Consider the following 16169-nt stretch of genomic DNA (forward strand, 5'->3'; position numbering starts at 1 on the left):
TTTGCTATCTCTCTGATGGGTTTGTTTTGTTTCCTCAACCTAATGATGTCCTCCTTCACTCGCATGGACACCTCTTTGGACCTCATGTTGGGAGTTGCAGTGAACAGCTACCAAATGCAAATGTAACACTCAGAACCACCTCCAGGCCTTTTCTCTGCTTGACTGGTCATGGGGTACCCAGGAAACAGGGCACACCTGGCCATGCAGCCGCTTGTCAGCCAACGATGGGTGTGTGTGTATGCCACTGGCTGTCCTTCCTGAATGGTTAGTGCCCCACTTTTGTCACACCCCTTGAATTACAGTTGAAAGTCCTGACTTCGCTCCCATCTGGGTGTGTTTCCTTTCAACTTCAATGTGGTGGTGTGCAGAGGCCAACTGCCCAAACAGTTATCCTTGTTCCGATAGTTCTGGCCCTGACTGTACCTTTCCAAGAAGACTAAAGCAAATGCTGCCTGCCTATCCCAGTGTGTTTGGAAACAGAAATGGAATATATGGTACAAATTAAATTTTCCATCTCTAAAGTCTATCATTGGGAACCACAGAGTACCTCAGAGTTCCGGTTTTGTCTAGCGGCTATAGGTGCTATTTTGTAAGTAAGCAAGGGGAGGCACAGAAAACAAACTGGCCCTACTCTCGGGATGGGGAAATATGAGGCCTGGAGTTCCATTTCCAAGGAGCACCATGATGAAGATTTAGCTACATTAACATTGTTATATAGGAGGAAACTCACAAAGCCCCCAAACCATCTCCTCCTATGATGTCCCAACATGATCACCTAAAGAACCCTCCTGCCTGTTCTATAAGGGCTAAACACATGGCCACAGTTAAGCTGAAACAGGGTGAATTTAGTTTGGTTTAATCTAGGGAGAGCCAGCGTGGTGCAGTGGCTAGAGTGAAGACTCACTTTCAGTGAGACTGAAAAGAACTGGGCATGTTTAGCCTTGAGAAGAGAAGACTTAAGGGGAGATATGATAGCGCTCTTCCAGTACTTGAAAGGGTGTCACAGAGAAGAAGGCCAGGACCTCTTCTCGATCATCCCAGAGTGCAGGACACGGAATAATGGGCTCAAGTTACAGGAAGCCAGGTTCCAGCTGAACATCAGGAAAAACTTCCTGACTGTAAGAGCAATATGACAATGGAACCAATTACCTGGGGAGGTGATGGGCTCTCCCACACTGGAGGCCTTCAAGACGAGGCTGGACAGCCATTTGTCAGGGATGCTCTGCCTTGGATTCCTGCATTGAGCAGGGGGTTGGACTCGATGGCCTTGTAGGCCCCTTCCAGCCCTACTATTCTATGATTCTATGATTCTATGAGTGTTGGAGCAGGAGTCAAGAGATCCGGGTTCTAGTCCCCACTTGGCCATGAAGTGGGAACTAGAAATCACTGGGTGATTTTGGGCCAGTCACAGACTCTCAGTCCAACCTACCTCACAGGGTTGTTGTTGTGAGGATAAATTGGAGAGGAGCAGGATTATGTATGACGCCTTGGGTTCCTTAATGAGGAAAATAGGCGGGATATAAATGTAATTAATAAATACATAAAGTGTTTTGTTTACCCAACAATCTTAGGAATATGTGAGCCCTGCTGGATCAGACCAAAGGTCCATCTAGTTTAGCATCCCTTTCTCCACCACATGCCACGGAGAAGATTACAAGAAAGGCATGAAGGCAGTGAACCTCCCTTGCCATTTGTCCCCAACATCTGGTATACAGAGGTACATTTCATCAGGCTGCAGCAGAGGGTGACGGGAGAAGGGCCACCCCATCAACTCTGCTGAAAGAGTTGGAGTTCCTTCCCTTCCTTCCCTAAACTGTTTCCATTCCAACACATCATTAGAAGAACCACTACTTCATTTCAAGAATGGGTGCCTGAGTTTGCCTTTTTCCTCTTCTCTCCCCATCCCTTTTTCCTTTTGTGTCATGTATTTTAGTGTATAAGCCTATGGGCAGGGGACTGTCTTGTTTTATTGATTGTATGTAAACTGTTCTGGGAGCCTATTTGATGGAAAAGTGGTATGATGATGATGCCTCTGACATATTTAGCCATCATGGCAAATAGCCACGGAGAGAATCTTCTTCCTCCATAAATATGTTTAATCTCCTTTTAATAAGGGCCTCTTATTTTGCCAGCTTCATGAGGAGGCTGAATCAAAACAAATACATATTAACAATTATCCTCCATCCAATCTTTCTGTCCTTAGGACCTAGCACATCCCTGCCTGTGGCCTTCACTCCTCCAACACCACCATCCATAGCCACTGGAAGGTGTCATGCACAACAATTTTGTAAGTGTCTACTCAGAAGAAAGCCCAACTGGGTTCAGCAAGGTCTACTGCCATGTATGGTTGCAGTCATCCTCTCTGCCCATTTACTCTGACTTCCTCGTATGGCTGGTACTCTCCTGGAGAGTCTTACATAGTGTCAACTCTCTCTGCCTTTTGCCCCCTTTCAAATACCATCATCTTTATCAACAATTGCAGCTGAAGGGAGAGTTTGACGGATACAGTTTCTTCATTCAGGGCAGAAGGTGTTTATGTGAGAAACTGCAATATCTTGGAATAACTCCTTCTGGGTACCAATCAGAGATTCTATGAGCTTCAAAAGAAACAAAGGCTGCAGTCTTAGGCACACTTGTTTGGGAATCCCACCGAATTCAGTGAGGCTTATTTCTGAATAAACATGCAGGCGATCAGGCTGCTAAAACTTAAAGCCTTTTTTTACATTAAAAAGTGTTTCAGAGAAGAGAAATAAGAGCTTCACTGTGTGTCACAGTAGTGATATGTTAAGAAGGCTAGACCTATGATTATCTGAAAACTCTGGATGCATTCCAGACCAATTAAAACATAGCATGTTGCCTTGCATATATAAATTACAACTCTGCTTATTCAAATGGCCAGGTAAGATGCCCAAAGTATTAGGACAGAGGTAGGCAACCTGATGTTCTCCAGAGGTTTTGACTACATGTCCCATCAGCCCCCGCCAGCATGGCCAATGATAATGAATTGTGGGAGTTGTAGTTCAAAATGTCCGGAGAGCACCAAGTTATCTACCCCCGCATTACAATAATCAGATGTCTATATAAGCGCACTATTTAGCAATGACATGCGGTTTCATTGAGAACATCTGAAGAGAGCCTCAGCTATGGGGTGGTATAGAAATGTAATTGATGATGATGATGATAATGATGATGGAGGGTTTGCTTCAATAGAGATGTTCGTGCTGGGACGTGACCAAGAACCTTCGGTAGTTGGAAGCTCGGATATGGGGCTTCCACACTTTAGGAACATAGGAAGCTGCCTTATACTGAGACAGACCAGTGGTCCATCTATCCCAGTGTTGTCAATACTGACTGGCAGCAGCTCTTGGGGGTTTCAGGCAGGATTCTTTCCTTGCTCTACCCAGAGAAGCCGGGGATTGAACCTGGGACCTTCTGCATGCGACGCAGGGGCTCTACCACACTGAGCTATGGCCCTTCCCACCTTCAAGAATCCTACACTGAACACTCAGTGGGATGGAGTGCTGGATTTCAAGCAGGGAGGTCTTCGGGCGAAGACAGGCGCAACAGTTGAAGAGCGGTGAACGTACAAATATCGGAGCGCCCTGTTGGATCACATCAAAGGTCCATCTGGTCCAGCCTCCCGTTTCCCACAGCAGCTCATCAGATGCCTCTGGGAAGCTCACAAGCAGGACACGAGGTCAACAGCCCTCTCTAGCGGTTGCTCCCCATTGGAGCTCCAGATTTCTGTTGGAATCTGGAGGTTCCAACAGACAGCGGACTTTGATACCTCCGTTCTTCACAAGATTGTCTGTCTCGCTTTTAAAGCCACCTAAGCTAAGTGCCATTGCCACATCTTGTGGCAGTGGGGCTGGTTTGGAAGCGCCTTTGCCGTGTTCACTACCAATGTCGCGTTTCCTCTCAAGTTCTCGAAAAATAACAGGCCTGCATGTTGATAAGCAAAAGCTGGCTGTGGACAGTAGCACCTAGAAGCTACTCATGGATGGGCACCATGGGACCCACGAGCCACAGTGACCCACTGCCGCCCCCAGTGCTTAGCTTCAGAGGAACTAAATTTGACCTCTTTCCTGCACTGGAGAGGTTTGCTGCCTTAAATCAACAGCAAACTGTCAATCATTTTTCCTGGTGCCGAGCACTCTGTGGAGTGCGGCCCACAGAGGGCTGGGTGGGGTGGGGGGTAAAAAGGGCCCCCAGACTCCTGGATTTTTCCCACCCCTGCATTAATATGCTTATTTCTACTTATTACATTTCTACCCAACTTTGCTCCAAGGAGCTTAGGGGGAATGACGTGGGGTTATCCTATTTCACTGTTAGAACAATCCTGTGAGGTAAGGTGAGGCTGAGATTTTCAGACTGTAAGCCTGCTGTGGGGCTGTAAATTTTTAAATTACTATTGTGCAGAAGCTACTATTGTAGGGCACTTTAAAAGAGGAGGAGGAGGAGATAGCGACTGACCCCTAGTGATCTTCATAGTCAAGAGAAGATTTGAATCCAGGCCTTCCTGGTTTAAGCCAGTCTAACCACTGCATCCTACCACACCAGCTGAAAATAACAATATTTCTTGCTATCTATCTAAACCAACAACAAAAAGTAGCAACAAGGCTATTAGGTTATGGTGGAGCAGACAGGCTGCTAATTACTGTTACAGTTTGTTTTGTTTTTTGCACTCCTCCCCTCTTTGCATGATCACACCCAGAGAAACATTAACATTTCACAGGCTGCAAGCTTGTAACTAGAAACCATCAGGCAAAGCAAAGCAACTCACTTCAAGAAGCAGATTTTTGGGTGCCGTTAGTGGGCAGCAAATTGTCAATGACTTCATTTATGATATGCTTTGCCACCATGACGGATTGGGGCAGGAGAAATGGCCCCGTTTGCATTTTCTCACTCAGGCACCAAAACATCTTGGTGCAGAACATCTTTCACTTACCTGACACAGTTTTGTGTAAGCAAAAATAGCTTCTGTCTCACACACACACAATCTGCTACAAATACACAGAGACACGCACACATCCAACACACCCACACCCACGCATGCACCCCCCCAACTAAGCAGCTGCTTTCTTTGTGCTCCGCCTACCGTGTGCATCAAAGAATTCATCATCCGAGCTCTCATCTGAATCTCTTGCAATGCTCTGCATTCTCCACTCCGATATGCTATGGCGCGAGGGGCTTGCTAGGAGAAACAAAACGGATTTATACGATACTCAGCTATACTCAGAGAACAAGGGCGGTCCTGGCATGCCCTTCCCAGCAGAGACATAGTTGGGCAGTCTTCGTGGAAACCCATCCCCCTAAGCATGGGGCACAGCAAGCCCAATGAAGCCTGCGCGATGTCAAACTTTCCACCCGGAGTTTGCTCTGCGTTGTTTATGGTTCTCATGGCCCACCACCGAGACACCAGAGCACAGCACTCGGCAAGCCTCTGCTGCTGTTTTCAAAGGGCAGCTATTTATAAGCACCAGGAGGATGTGCAAAATCATTTTGGTTTTACAGGTTGGCAATCAGAAAAGGAAGCCGCCTGATTGAAATAGTTCCTCTCCAAAATCACAGGGATGGTACAATAAATATCTTTTAACTGGGAAAACTGAAGTCCACAAGGTGATCTGGAAGCTTTCAAGTCACACAGAAGTCTTCCTCAAGCTGGATACAGACAAACACAAATAAAAGGGGGGCATGTTTCTAGGAGAGGGCAACGGCCAGGCTGCATGGTCAGGGTTCACACTTTCAACTCCAGCTGTTTTGAGATTGGACAGCGGCCGTGTAAACTGGCTCCCTGTGGTGGCTGCCTTGATGGACCAAAGTGTTCACCCACAGCGATCTGCCAGCAGGTAGAGAAGCCTCCTGTTTCCGCATCACCACGCTCCAGTGGCAAAATGACAGGTGGCTTCTCCACACGGTGAGGCGCAGGACAGAGGAACAAGTACCTGCATGAAGCAGTTTCAAGCAGCCTCTGTGGGGCTTGCTGGCCAGTTTGCATTGCCCACAAAAGCTCTTTGTTGTCCACCAAGGGGAATGCTTTGGCCCAGTGCCGGTTCCAGAATTTTGGAAGTCCTTAAAATGTCAGGCAAGTCATCCCTAGTGGTCCTCGTAACCCAAAGAGGAGGGGCATGCCAGTATCAGAGTATATGTTTCTGCATGCCTGCTGCTGGGGAACATGAGTGGAAAGGAGGTGTCATACTCATGTCCTGCTTGTGGGGCATCTGGCTGGCCACTGTGTGAACAGAATCCTGGACTGGGCAGGCCTTGGTCTGATCCAGCAATGCTTTCCCTATGTCACTGTATGTCTCTTGCACTGCCTCTGACCTTCTTGGATGCTCCATGCAAAGTGAGGGCCAAATACACATTAGACTCAGTTGCATGTTTCCTCCTCTTGACAAATAGTTAGCTGTTTTACTGAAAAGCATCCTTGGACACTGCAGCCAGGAGCAGAACAACGGTGGGTGGAAACGTTTAGAGGCCGTTCCCTTTCCTGCCTTTTGTTCTCCCCAAGGGAACCCTGTAGCTTAGCCCCTGCATGCAGGGAAGCAGCTTGAGCATGCGCAATTCTGAGAGGCTTAACAAAAATTAAAAACCACAACCCCAAACCATCGGGAGAAAGAAACATGCGCCTGCATGTCATTGGTCATTTGGCTCTGAGGATGGCAGCACCGCTGAAGTGTTGGGCTCTTGGCTCCAGCGCCTACCTGACCTCCCCACTCTCTGGAGCCCGCCTTGCTTTTGCTCTCCTTTTCTTTTAATCCCACCCAGGTGAGGGTTGGACCAGAGGATCCACACTCAGTGCCTGCAGTCTAATCTAATAAAGGCAGCTAAGTGGCCTTGAGCTTATTAAATTCACATGGAGCCACCCAGAAAACATCCAGCGGCTAATGTAAGTGACATGGCAGCAAAAAAAAACATTTATTATTGAGCCACCAGAAGAAGGCTGAGCATGCCAGGCGATTGCTTTGGATTCTAATTTTACTAATTGCCATGTGGAACGGCCACTGCACCCCCTGCCACTCTGCTGCTGCTGCCGCCCCCACCACCTTGGATCAGTCTCAGGGCTAATTGTGGCTTTGGTATTCACTCCGTAGCCCCCGACTTTCCCACCCCAGCCCTTTTGGAATAAGGGAACTGAGTGACTGACAGCGCACAGCTAAATCACACTGGACTGACGTCAAAGGGCCTCGCATAATCGCTGCTAAAAATAGAATGGATAATAATACAGGCTGGCCTGCAACAGGGGTCCCCACGTGCACCAGGGGTCTCGCTGAGACAGCAGAAGACTGATCAAGGTTTCATGCGGAGAGACGGCGGAGCCGCTTCCTCATCCAAAGCAGCAGGAAACCCGAGCAGCTCCCTCGGTGACTGTGCATGCAGATGTGCAGCCGTCTCCTCAGCCGAGCTCAGGAGAAGATGAAAAAAGCCCTGTGTGACGTGCTTCCCTAACTTTATCCTCTGCAAGTTGTCGCTCTCACTAGCTGCATCCAGTCTGAAACAACAGGGGGCGCTTGGCTAATGACAAGGGCAAGACGCTGAGGGGGTGATACTGGAGATGCCCAGCGTTCAGCCTTGCCCGAGTCAAGGGCAGGAAGGATGCGGAGGGGTCCAGGGATGTTCCAGAAGTGGGTGGGCAGGACAGTCCTGAGCCACATGGTGCTACCACTACCAGGGCTGGTGTCAAGGGCAGGCATGGTCAGGCACCTGCCGAGGACCCGCACCCCACGGGGGCCCACTGACGAGAGCCTCCTGGACTTGCTCCTCCTGTTCACCACCGAGACCTGCTTGTTCTCCTGCCTCTCGCTCTGGCCCCGACAACGGTGGTGGGGAGGAGGAAGAGGAGCGGCAGATGCCACGGCCCGCTTGCTCCCTGGCTCTCTGCCTGTCAAGCAAGCAAGTGGTGGCAGTGATGAGAAGGAGGAGAAGGAGCAAGAGCAGCTGGCGACAATGCCAGTGAAAAGGCAGCGAAACTGAGGGGGGGCCACGGAGGACGTCTTGCCCAAGGACCCTCAAAAAGCTAGAGCTGGTGCTGCCATAGTACTGGGGCGACGGTGGCGTTTGCGACTGGAGGCAATGCGGGAGGCTGTGCTATGGTGGACACCTTGCTCTGTGTGAAATGTACACGAGACTCCATGCAGCCTTCTCTGTAAATGCAATTGTGAAAGGCGACCAGCCTGGGCTATTAAGCCAGTGGTTCTCCACCTGGCTGAGCACATCTCCTCCTTCTCGGTGTATTCTTCCTGTACTCCCCACTCCCAGTCCCATGTGTTCCACAGGCGAGCGTGTAGAGATGCTGGCACACAATTGTGTGTATGCAGCCTGCATGCAAGGATCTGTGGATTGGGGGCACTAACCCAATATTGGCCTTAGAACAGGACATTTCTGGCCCGCTTCTAAAATTTGGCCCTGGGAAACATCGTGAGAACAAAGCAGCAGTCCTTCGCCCCAAATGAGGTTGAGATGATAGGGCAGCGGGAGGGTATTTAACCCACAAACCTGCTTTGGAAGAGGGAGATCCTCTTTAAGGGGCGCTTCAATCCAATCATGTCTTGGCAGTGACAGGAGGAAGACTCCCCGTGGCTCAAAATCCTATCCCGTCCTCAAATTATGTCGCTCTCCCCGCCCCTCCAGGGTTTCAGCACATCTCTCCCAGTTGGCCTGCACCATAGTTTGCGATCCACTGCATTATTCCACAATCCTTTGAGAGAAATAAGTGGGATGTGGTGGGTGGCTGAAGGCATCTATATGTACAACTAGGGAAATATACCTTTGCCATGGTCAGTGCATTGCAAAGAGTTCAAAAACAGGAAATTATGATGGGATCCGAGCATTAATCACATTAGAACCTCCTTGCATGCTGCTTGTTCTATGTCTAGCATTTCATTTTAGGCAGACACATGTCCAGGAACAGCACATCACCTGAGGCAATCATGCCATGGCAGGTTTCCATGCCTGGTAAACCACTCAGCATTTCTGCTGCTGCTCTGTATAGCCCCCTCCCATTTTCCACTGTATCCTTGGGTGTTATTATAATTCCTCCTGCTAGTTAAGAAACATGTCTTGTCAAACTCAAATACCACGGAGCTAAGGTTGTCACCCAATTAAATAAACCTTAGCTGATTAATCACATGAGTTTTAGACAGTCGGCCAGTTCATTGGTTGATTAAATCTGTATAAATGTGCATATAAGAAAAAAACACAATTGTTCTAAAGGGGGAAAAGTATACCTCAGTATTACAGTCACCACAGCACGCGTCATCTTAGAAGAGGTATTCTCCTTTATCTCTTGCCTAGGAGGGAATGCTTTTCTAAAGTTGTGTTTGCATGTAAAATATAAGCAGATGGTTTATCTGTGTGTAAATTAATCTGCAGGTAGATGGTTTATCTGTATGTAAATTAATCACAAAAAATTAAAAATCAGCTGCTGGATTAATCAAGGGCACCTTTTTAGCCAATCAAAATGATTTTTAACTGATTAATCAACTAAACAGAAACATGCTTACACTACTTTTTCACCAGTTGCACTGGTTACCAGTGAGTTTCTGGGTCCAATTCAAAGTGCTGGGACCAATTCAAACCTTTAAACCTGTCGCATATCCACCGGTAAAATTAGCTGGGTTGACAAGTACACGAGACAGGGCCTTCTCAGTGGCTGCCCCATGGCTGTGGAACTCTTGTCATTAACATTTGCTTGGCCCCTTCACTACTGGCACTCAAGAAGGCCTTAAACACTTCTTTCTACTATTGCATTTCCTTAACTGAACTGCATGATCTGAAGCAGTCTTTCTCATGCATCTATTCAGTTGTGTCCACCTTATACTTTCATATTCTGCCTAATGTTTTGCTGTTTCTCCCATTTTGTGTATGTTGCTTGGTGAGGTGTTGGCCCTGAAAAGCTATTAATGAATAACTGGAATGAATGAAGCAAGCAAGCAAGCAAGCAAGCATTACAACCCTAAAAGAAACACTTAGCCAATCCGGTTCACTCTGTGTTTCAGTGGCTGTGTACTACAGAGGTCCTGCTAGCTGCCTATTCCTGCCCTGCCTGCTGGAGAATTAGGGCTGGAGACAAGACAGATTTTTTGCCCCCAGAGATCGAGGTATAACATAGAACCAACACTGTGCATGGTGGGCGGACTGATCCTGCTGTCATCCTTGCTTATGCGGTTTTCAGGATGTGTAGCGTACCAAACATGTATTTGACCAGAAAAGCAAAAGAACCATCCTTACACAACAGGCAAGGATGACTGCATCATATAAACCCTCTTCCTTTCTATGAAAAACTATTGTCTGTCTTCAGCTGAAGAGTGGCTGGAAGAGTGGTTTCCTCCTCCACCATGGTGGAGGAAACCTGACCTGTTGAGCATTTTCTTGGCCTGTAGCTTCGTTAAAGGAACGGAACACCTCCAGGTTGTAAACCTATTACGAATTCATACTCTCGTCAGTCAGAGGGGGTATAAGGTGTCTTCACGAAAGAACTGGTTTCTCTCCTGAACAAAAAGGAAATTCTCTAAGGAGTGGCTGCTATCCTGGATGAGGGCTACACCTGTCTGTGGCACATAAACTTGGAAACTTCTTCCCTTCTTTAGTCTGCAGGGTGTGACTGGGAATGCCGGAAGGTTGTTTCTTGGCTGGGACAAACACGCATCTAAAATAAGCAAGCACCCTGTTTAGATCCTCAAAAGTGTGGGTACCTAGGAGAGTGTGGCCCCAAAGTCCAGTTTGGGAGCTGGACTTGGAGATCTGGGAGATCTGTCTCTCCCAGTGCCTCACGCTGTGTGCCCTCACTATATAGGGTGTATCCACACCATAGAGAAATGGGTTTAGTAGTCAATATCTTCTTCTCAGGGAACTTTGGGAACTATAGTTCTGTGTGTGTGTGTGTGTGTGTGTGTGTGTGTGCGTGCGCGTGTGTGTAGTGATCTCTTAACAGAGAATTCGCAACCTACGCTACGCTACAATTCCTGAGATTCTTTGAGGAAAGCCGAGGTAATTAAACTAGCATAAAGGCCATGTAAGTATGTAGTGTACATCTGCCCCCTCCCTCAGACTTAACTAATGTTCTTAGCAATGCTAAGATGCTGGAGGAGTGACAGCAAGGGATCCAGGCCAGTACAGGGATTTGCAAGTGGGTGGTGGAGCTGGCACAGGCAGGACGATGTTGCACTCAGCGTGACTCTTAAGTTGCCCGGAGGTGAGGTTTTTATCATCCACCGCCCCGACTCACTCATGGAATTTTACAGGGGGCCAGATGTCATCGTGGTCTTCCACTCACAACCCTCCCATGCTTTCCCACTGCTTTTTCCATCTTTTCTTCTAACTGAAGAAGACCCGTTACGGAGGAAAAGATGGAACAGCTGCACGGTGCCTTCTAAATGGTAGTGTTAGGAGCCCTCCAGCTGGAAGCACCCTCACACGCTAGAGGCTTTTAGCCATAAGCTGTGTTTCTTTTTAAACCAACACTGGGAGTGACTCACCTCCTCTTTTTGAAGAGGACTTGGAAGACGTTGACCACTGCTTGGTGAGCACTCGCCCCGACAAGGCTTCTCCGGTATCGCTAGCAGCATCCACTGCCTCGGTGGATGGGGATATGGCCTTTGTTTCCGTATCGTTCTCATCTTTGGGAAGGTGCTGCTCTGGCTCATTCTCATTAAAGCTGAACTGAGCCATCTTCTGTGCCAGCATCAGCTGGGCCTCCTTCTCCAGCTGCCGGATGTCCTCAATGGTCAGCCCATACCATTCGTCCTGCCAGCACCACGCCTGCCGGTGGGCCCGCACCATCACCTTCCGCAAGCCTGGGGGGGAAGAACAAACAAAAAACTCAGCGGCCAGCAATCCATGGCAGTAGGAGCAGTCATTAGGGTGCATCCGAATTCTCACCATGTTTCAATTCACGGTCGTTCAGCGTTGTTCTGGTACTAAACCAAACATACATGTAGATGTTTCCCCCTCTGCTGGATTCAGGAAGAGGCTGTGTGTTTCTTAATAAACCCTGAATGTAGCCATAACATTCTAGAAGGCTGGAACAGATGCGCTGGAGTTCCGGTCTTGGCTTCCTTTGCCTGGAGTCCAAGGGACACCAAGGTCAGTCAGATGTCTTTCAGGATGTAAGGCACTTGCCCATCCAGGCAATGACCAGATTCAGACCTGCTTAGCTTCACCGAGGCTGCTGCATCATGTGCCTCCAGACCACGTGTTGGGTCAGTCAACACAGTTTTGATTAGGGCTTTGTTCCTTGGCACAGTTCTGGCCTATGAAACCAGCCTCTTGGGGCCATCTATGACTTAAGGCTTGACTTCTCACGATTCTTCTAGAACAGCCTTCTCCAATCTGGTGCCCTCCAGATGTTTTGGACTACAACTCCCACCATTGCCAGCTATCATGGCCAATTGCCATGCTGGCTGGGGATGATGGGAGTTGCAGCTCAACACATCTGGAGGGCACCATGTTGGGGAAGGCTGTTCTAGGATGTCTGCCTCCTAGTAGCTGAGCCAGGGACATACAGACAGAGTGGATTTCAAGAAGGAGAATGGAGTCAAATACTCACCTACGTCGTGAATGAAGCGCTCAATTTTAGACTGCATCCCCCAATATCTGAATTCCACTTTGCACAGCTTATAGGCACACATTATAGGGTATCTCCCGGGGCTGTTCTTGTGCTCTTTGATCCAGTCTTCCGGCAGAGGCCCTCTTGTAGTCTTCACCGATTTATACAGCTTGGGATCTTCTTCGGACTTATATTCGTGTGGAGGGATGGGATCTTTAACAATATCAATGGGATCTAAGTGTGGAATGAGATGTTTAAACAAAAATGTAAACTGTGTGAAGGTAAACCCTAAACAACACTTTTCCAAAGTTTTGTTTTGTTCACTACAAAAATACTATAACCATCTTAGCCTCTAACTATTTAGACTGAAACAACTGCTGTTTAAACAGTTTGTATAGGTTTGTCAGAGGTTGGCTGCATTTGCTTTCTCTGGAAGAAGCCACAAAGAGAAACTTTGCTCCAAGTAGGTGTGTGTGAAGAAGGCAATAAGAGGAAATCTCTCGGTCGAATTTGACCATGGCATCTTTTCTGAACCATGCTGTATTTCAGCAGTCTAACTCACAGTACAATTGAATTGGCTGTAACAATATTGACTGCCCATTTTCCAATGCTGTCACAGAACACATTCAAACACAGAACACAAAGAAATTCAAACAGAGACAGGCGTCTCTACATCACGGAGGTCCAACAGACAACAGACAATTTTCTGCAGTCATTCACATGCTCTGTAAAATGTCCATATATGACAGGGCTCAGAGTAACACTAACAGTAGCTTGACAATTAGGAACATAGGAAGCTGCCTTATACCGAGCCAGACCACTGATCTATCTAGCTCAACAATACCGCCACGCTGACTGGCAGGGGCTCTCGGACGTTTCTGACAAAGAGATGCCAGGGACCGAACCTGGGACCTTCTGCCTGCAAAGCTACCACTGAGCTGCTATGGTTCCTCCCTTTTCAAAGCAAGATCTTGTCAGGGATTTTAGCAACCAGGACCAGCTCTACCATGAGGTAAGGTGGAGCAGCTGCCATTGTGGGAGGACAGGCAGAGCCGACCAATGGGGAACAATTCACCTAAAGGGTCCTTTCCAAGTACCAGGGAAACAAACTACAGCTGCACGATAGCACAATAGATCCCATTTGTTTCAGCATGGCTACCACAGGAGAACTTATTTATTAGTGGCAGAGAGGGGGGAGTTCAAATTTTCTGCATCAGACACAATGCTACCGCATGCTGGCCCTGACAGCCCGCAGAACAATTTTCTCCAACCTGGTTCCTCCAGATGTGTTGGACTACAACTCCCATCACTCCCAGCCAGCCTGGCACAAAGGTGCCATAGAGAGTGCAGTTACATTGTTTTTTGCCTTGCTAATGCTCCACAGCCATCCTCCCGCAGCTGGAATTTTCTGCCTTTTTAAGCCCCAAGATTTATTTGACAAACACTTAAACGGGGTGGAGTAGGGGGGGTTCGTACAAATGTAGCAGAACTAATTAACGGTTTTCTTAAAATGAAGCTGTACGTAGAAACTGGTGTCAGGGGCCATTTAAATTTCAGGTTGAAAAGCATTTCAACATCTCAGTTAATTTTCTCAGAGAATTAACGGGTCTACGGTTCCAAATAAAGCGGCGTGCACATTCACCATTGTCATGCACGATGCATGGAATGAGCGAGGCGTTACTGCTATGCCAGCGTTAGCCAGGTGAGCTTTACAACAAGAACACAGGAACTCTCTAAGCCGGTGCCAGAGATCTGGCTAGCCTGCTGCTGTGAAGGGGGCAGTTTTTTCCTCTCTTCCTTTCCAGGATATAGTAAGGCCAGGTTTGTATGTGCTGCAGTTCCGGGGAGAACATGGTGTCTGGCATGGAATGCAGCTTCCTGATAATCTCAGCTTGCAAGGTCAGCCCTCGAATGGCTCCACCCTTTCTTCCTTGTTGCCCCTTATGCCTGAAACTGTCTCTTAGACCGCGTATGTGATGCTGCCTCTCTTACTTCCTTCAAATCCCTCTTCAAAACCCACCCTTGCCAGGAAGCCTTTGGAATAACCCCTTAGCTCCCCTCCTAGCAAAACGAAACCTAATCCCGAGTAACTGAAATTCATGCATCCCCTTCCTCTGCTTACCCCACCTCCCTCTCTGTCCAGTCTTGATGTCTCCCTTGCATCAGTGGCCACATTCCACTGGTGGGCAGGGCCAAATTCAAAAGGGGCAGGGCCAACATACCAAAAATGCCAGCTTATTTTAGCCTGAAGCTCTTACTGCTAATAACTAAGCCTTAGAAGAGGCATTTCAGGCTTTTAGAATGGGGAAAAAATGTGCAAAAGCTGGGATACCATCAAACAACTGGTAGTTGGAGGAAAGGGGTGTGCCCTCCTGGGGAACCCCAGAGGGCCGGGCTGGGACCCCTGGATTTGGCCTGCAGGGCTGAGGTTCAACACCCTGGGACAGAGTCTTGGCTAAAATTCCAGCTCAGCCAGAGTCCCTAGGTAGCCTACAGCCATCACTCTCCCCTTAACGCAATAGATTATTTGCAAAACGGGAAGAGGAGCAACCTGCTTCAAAGCATTGCTGAGTTGTTGAATAGGGACTGGAAATCAGTTCCAACCCAAGGATTGATATGAGCCTGGTCTCATTGTGAGGTTGTTTCCAGACATGAATGATGCCCCAGCAGCCTGGAAGGCCTCGACAATGTGCCCATATGGATTGATGCCATGGGCTATGAATCTCAGAGCATTCCAGAGGACTGCATCAAAAACACCACATGAATTGGGCTGTTTGGAACACACTACAGAGACGTGACAGCTCTTTGTGCACAGATTCTAGTACTGGAATGGCTTAGACCTATGGAGCTATATGAGTATGATGTAAAGAACCACAACACCACATGAGCCCAATGAGGATTTCGGCCCATATGTGGCAGCCTGGTTTTGAAAGTGAAGAGAGTTTCAAAAATAGCATTTAAACAATGGGACTTGCAGCAAGAGGCTGCAGTGTGTGGACTACTCCTGTTCAGTGCTGCAGCCAGCCAACAAGGTCAGCTTCCAGAATGTTCTAGAATATTCCAGGTTATTCCATTCCACCTACCACCCAGAATACTCCATTCCACTTCCCACCCAGTTTTCTGCTTTCCCCACAACAGTCAACTCAGCAGCCCATGACCACTGAGCATGCTCTATCCACATTAGGCTGTTTTGGGGTTTTCTTTGCCCTCTTAAGAGTTTTTGTCCTCCCCGCCCAATAATTTTTGTATTTGGCTCCCTGCCTATGTGCAGAAAAGCTTTAAGGTTCAAGTTGCAGTTCAGGGAGCGCTTGGAGGATTTATAAACCCCAAAGCAAAACCACCAGCCCTTCCCTCCCAAATATTGAAGCCAGAGGAGCCAAAACAAACCAGCCACACAGCTCGCTGACATCATCAGTTGCGCTCCTCTCTGTCTCCGCCAGCAAGTGCCAGTGTTGGCAGGACTAATTAAACAATCTGCTGCCGCTGCCACACACGCACACACAAACAAACCACCAGACCCAGACCCTGGAGCAAATGCCAGCTCTGCTCTCTTTTCTTGGCAGTCCTGGATACAAGCCTTAAGAATGAGAAAACGGAATGTGTTCTAACAGTCAAGATGGTA

General features: G+C 48.1%; 1 protein-coding gene across 2 annotated transcripts in view; it reads right to left on the reverse strand.

Annotated features, from left to right (window-relative positions):
• Nucleotides 1–16169, reverse strand: part of PITPNM2 (phosphatidylinositol transfer protein membrane associated 2) — a 221909-nt gene that overhangs the window by 53453 nt on the left and 152287 nt on the right. For both annotated transcript variants that reach the window (XM_084820036.1, XM_084820035.1), the window contains 3 exons: nt 12548–12781; nt 11478–11795; nt 5099–5194 (listed from right to left, as the gene is read on the reverse strand). In XM_084820036.1, coding sequence (XP_084676162.1) covers nt 5099–5194; nt 11478–11795; nt 12548–12781 — 648 coding nt within the window. The remainder of the gene's footprint in view (nt 1–5098; nt 5195–11477; nt 11796–12547; nt 12782–16169) is intronic.

The sequence above is a fragment of the Heloderma suspectum genome, chromosome 13 (assembly GCF_057233095.1).
Source record: "Heloderma suspectum isolate Gila_16-S chromosome 13, 16-S_ref, whole genome shotgun sequence".
Lineage (NCBI taxonomy): Eukaryota > Metazoa > Chordata > Lepidosauria > Squamata > Helodermatidae > Heloderma > Heloderma suspectum.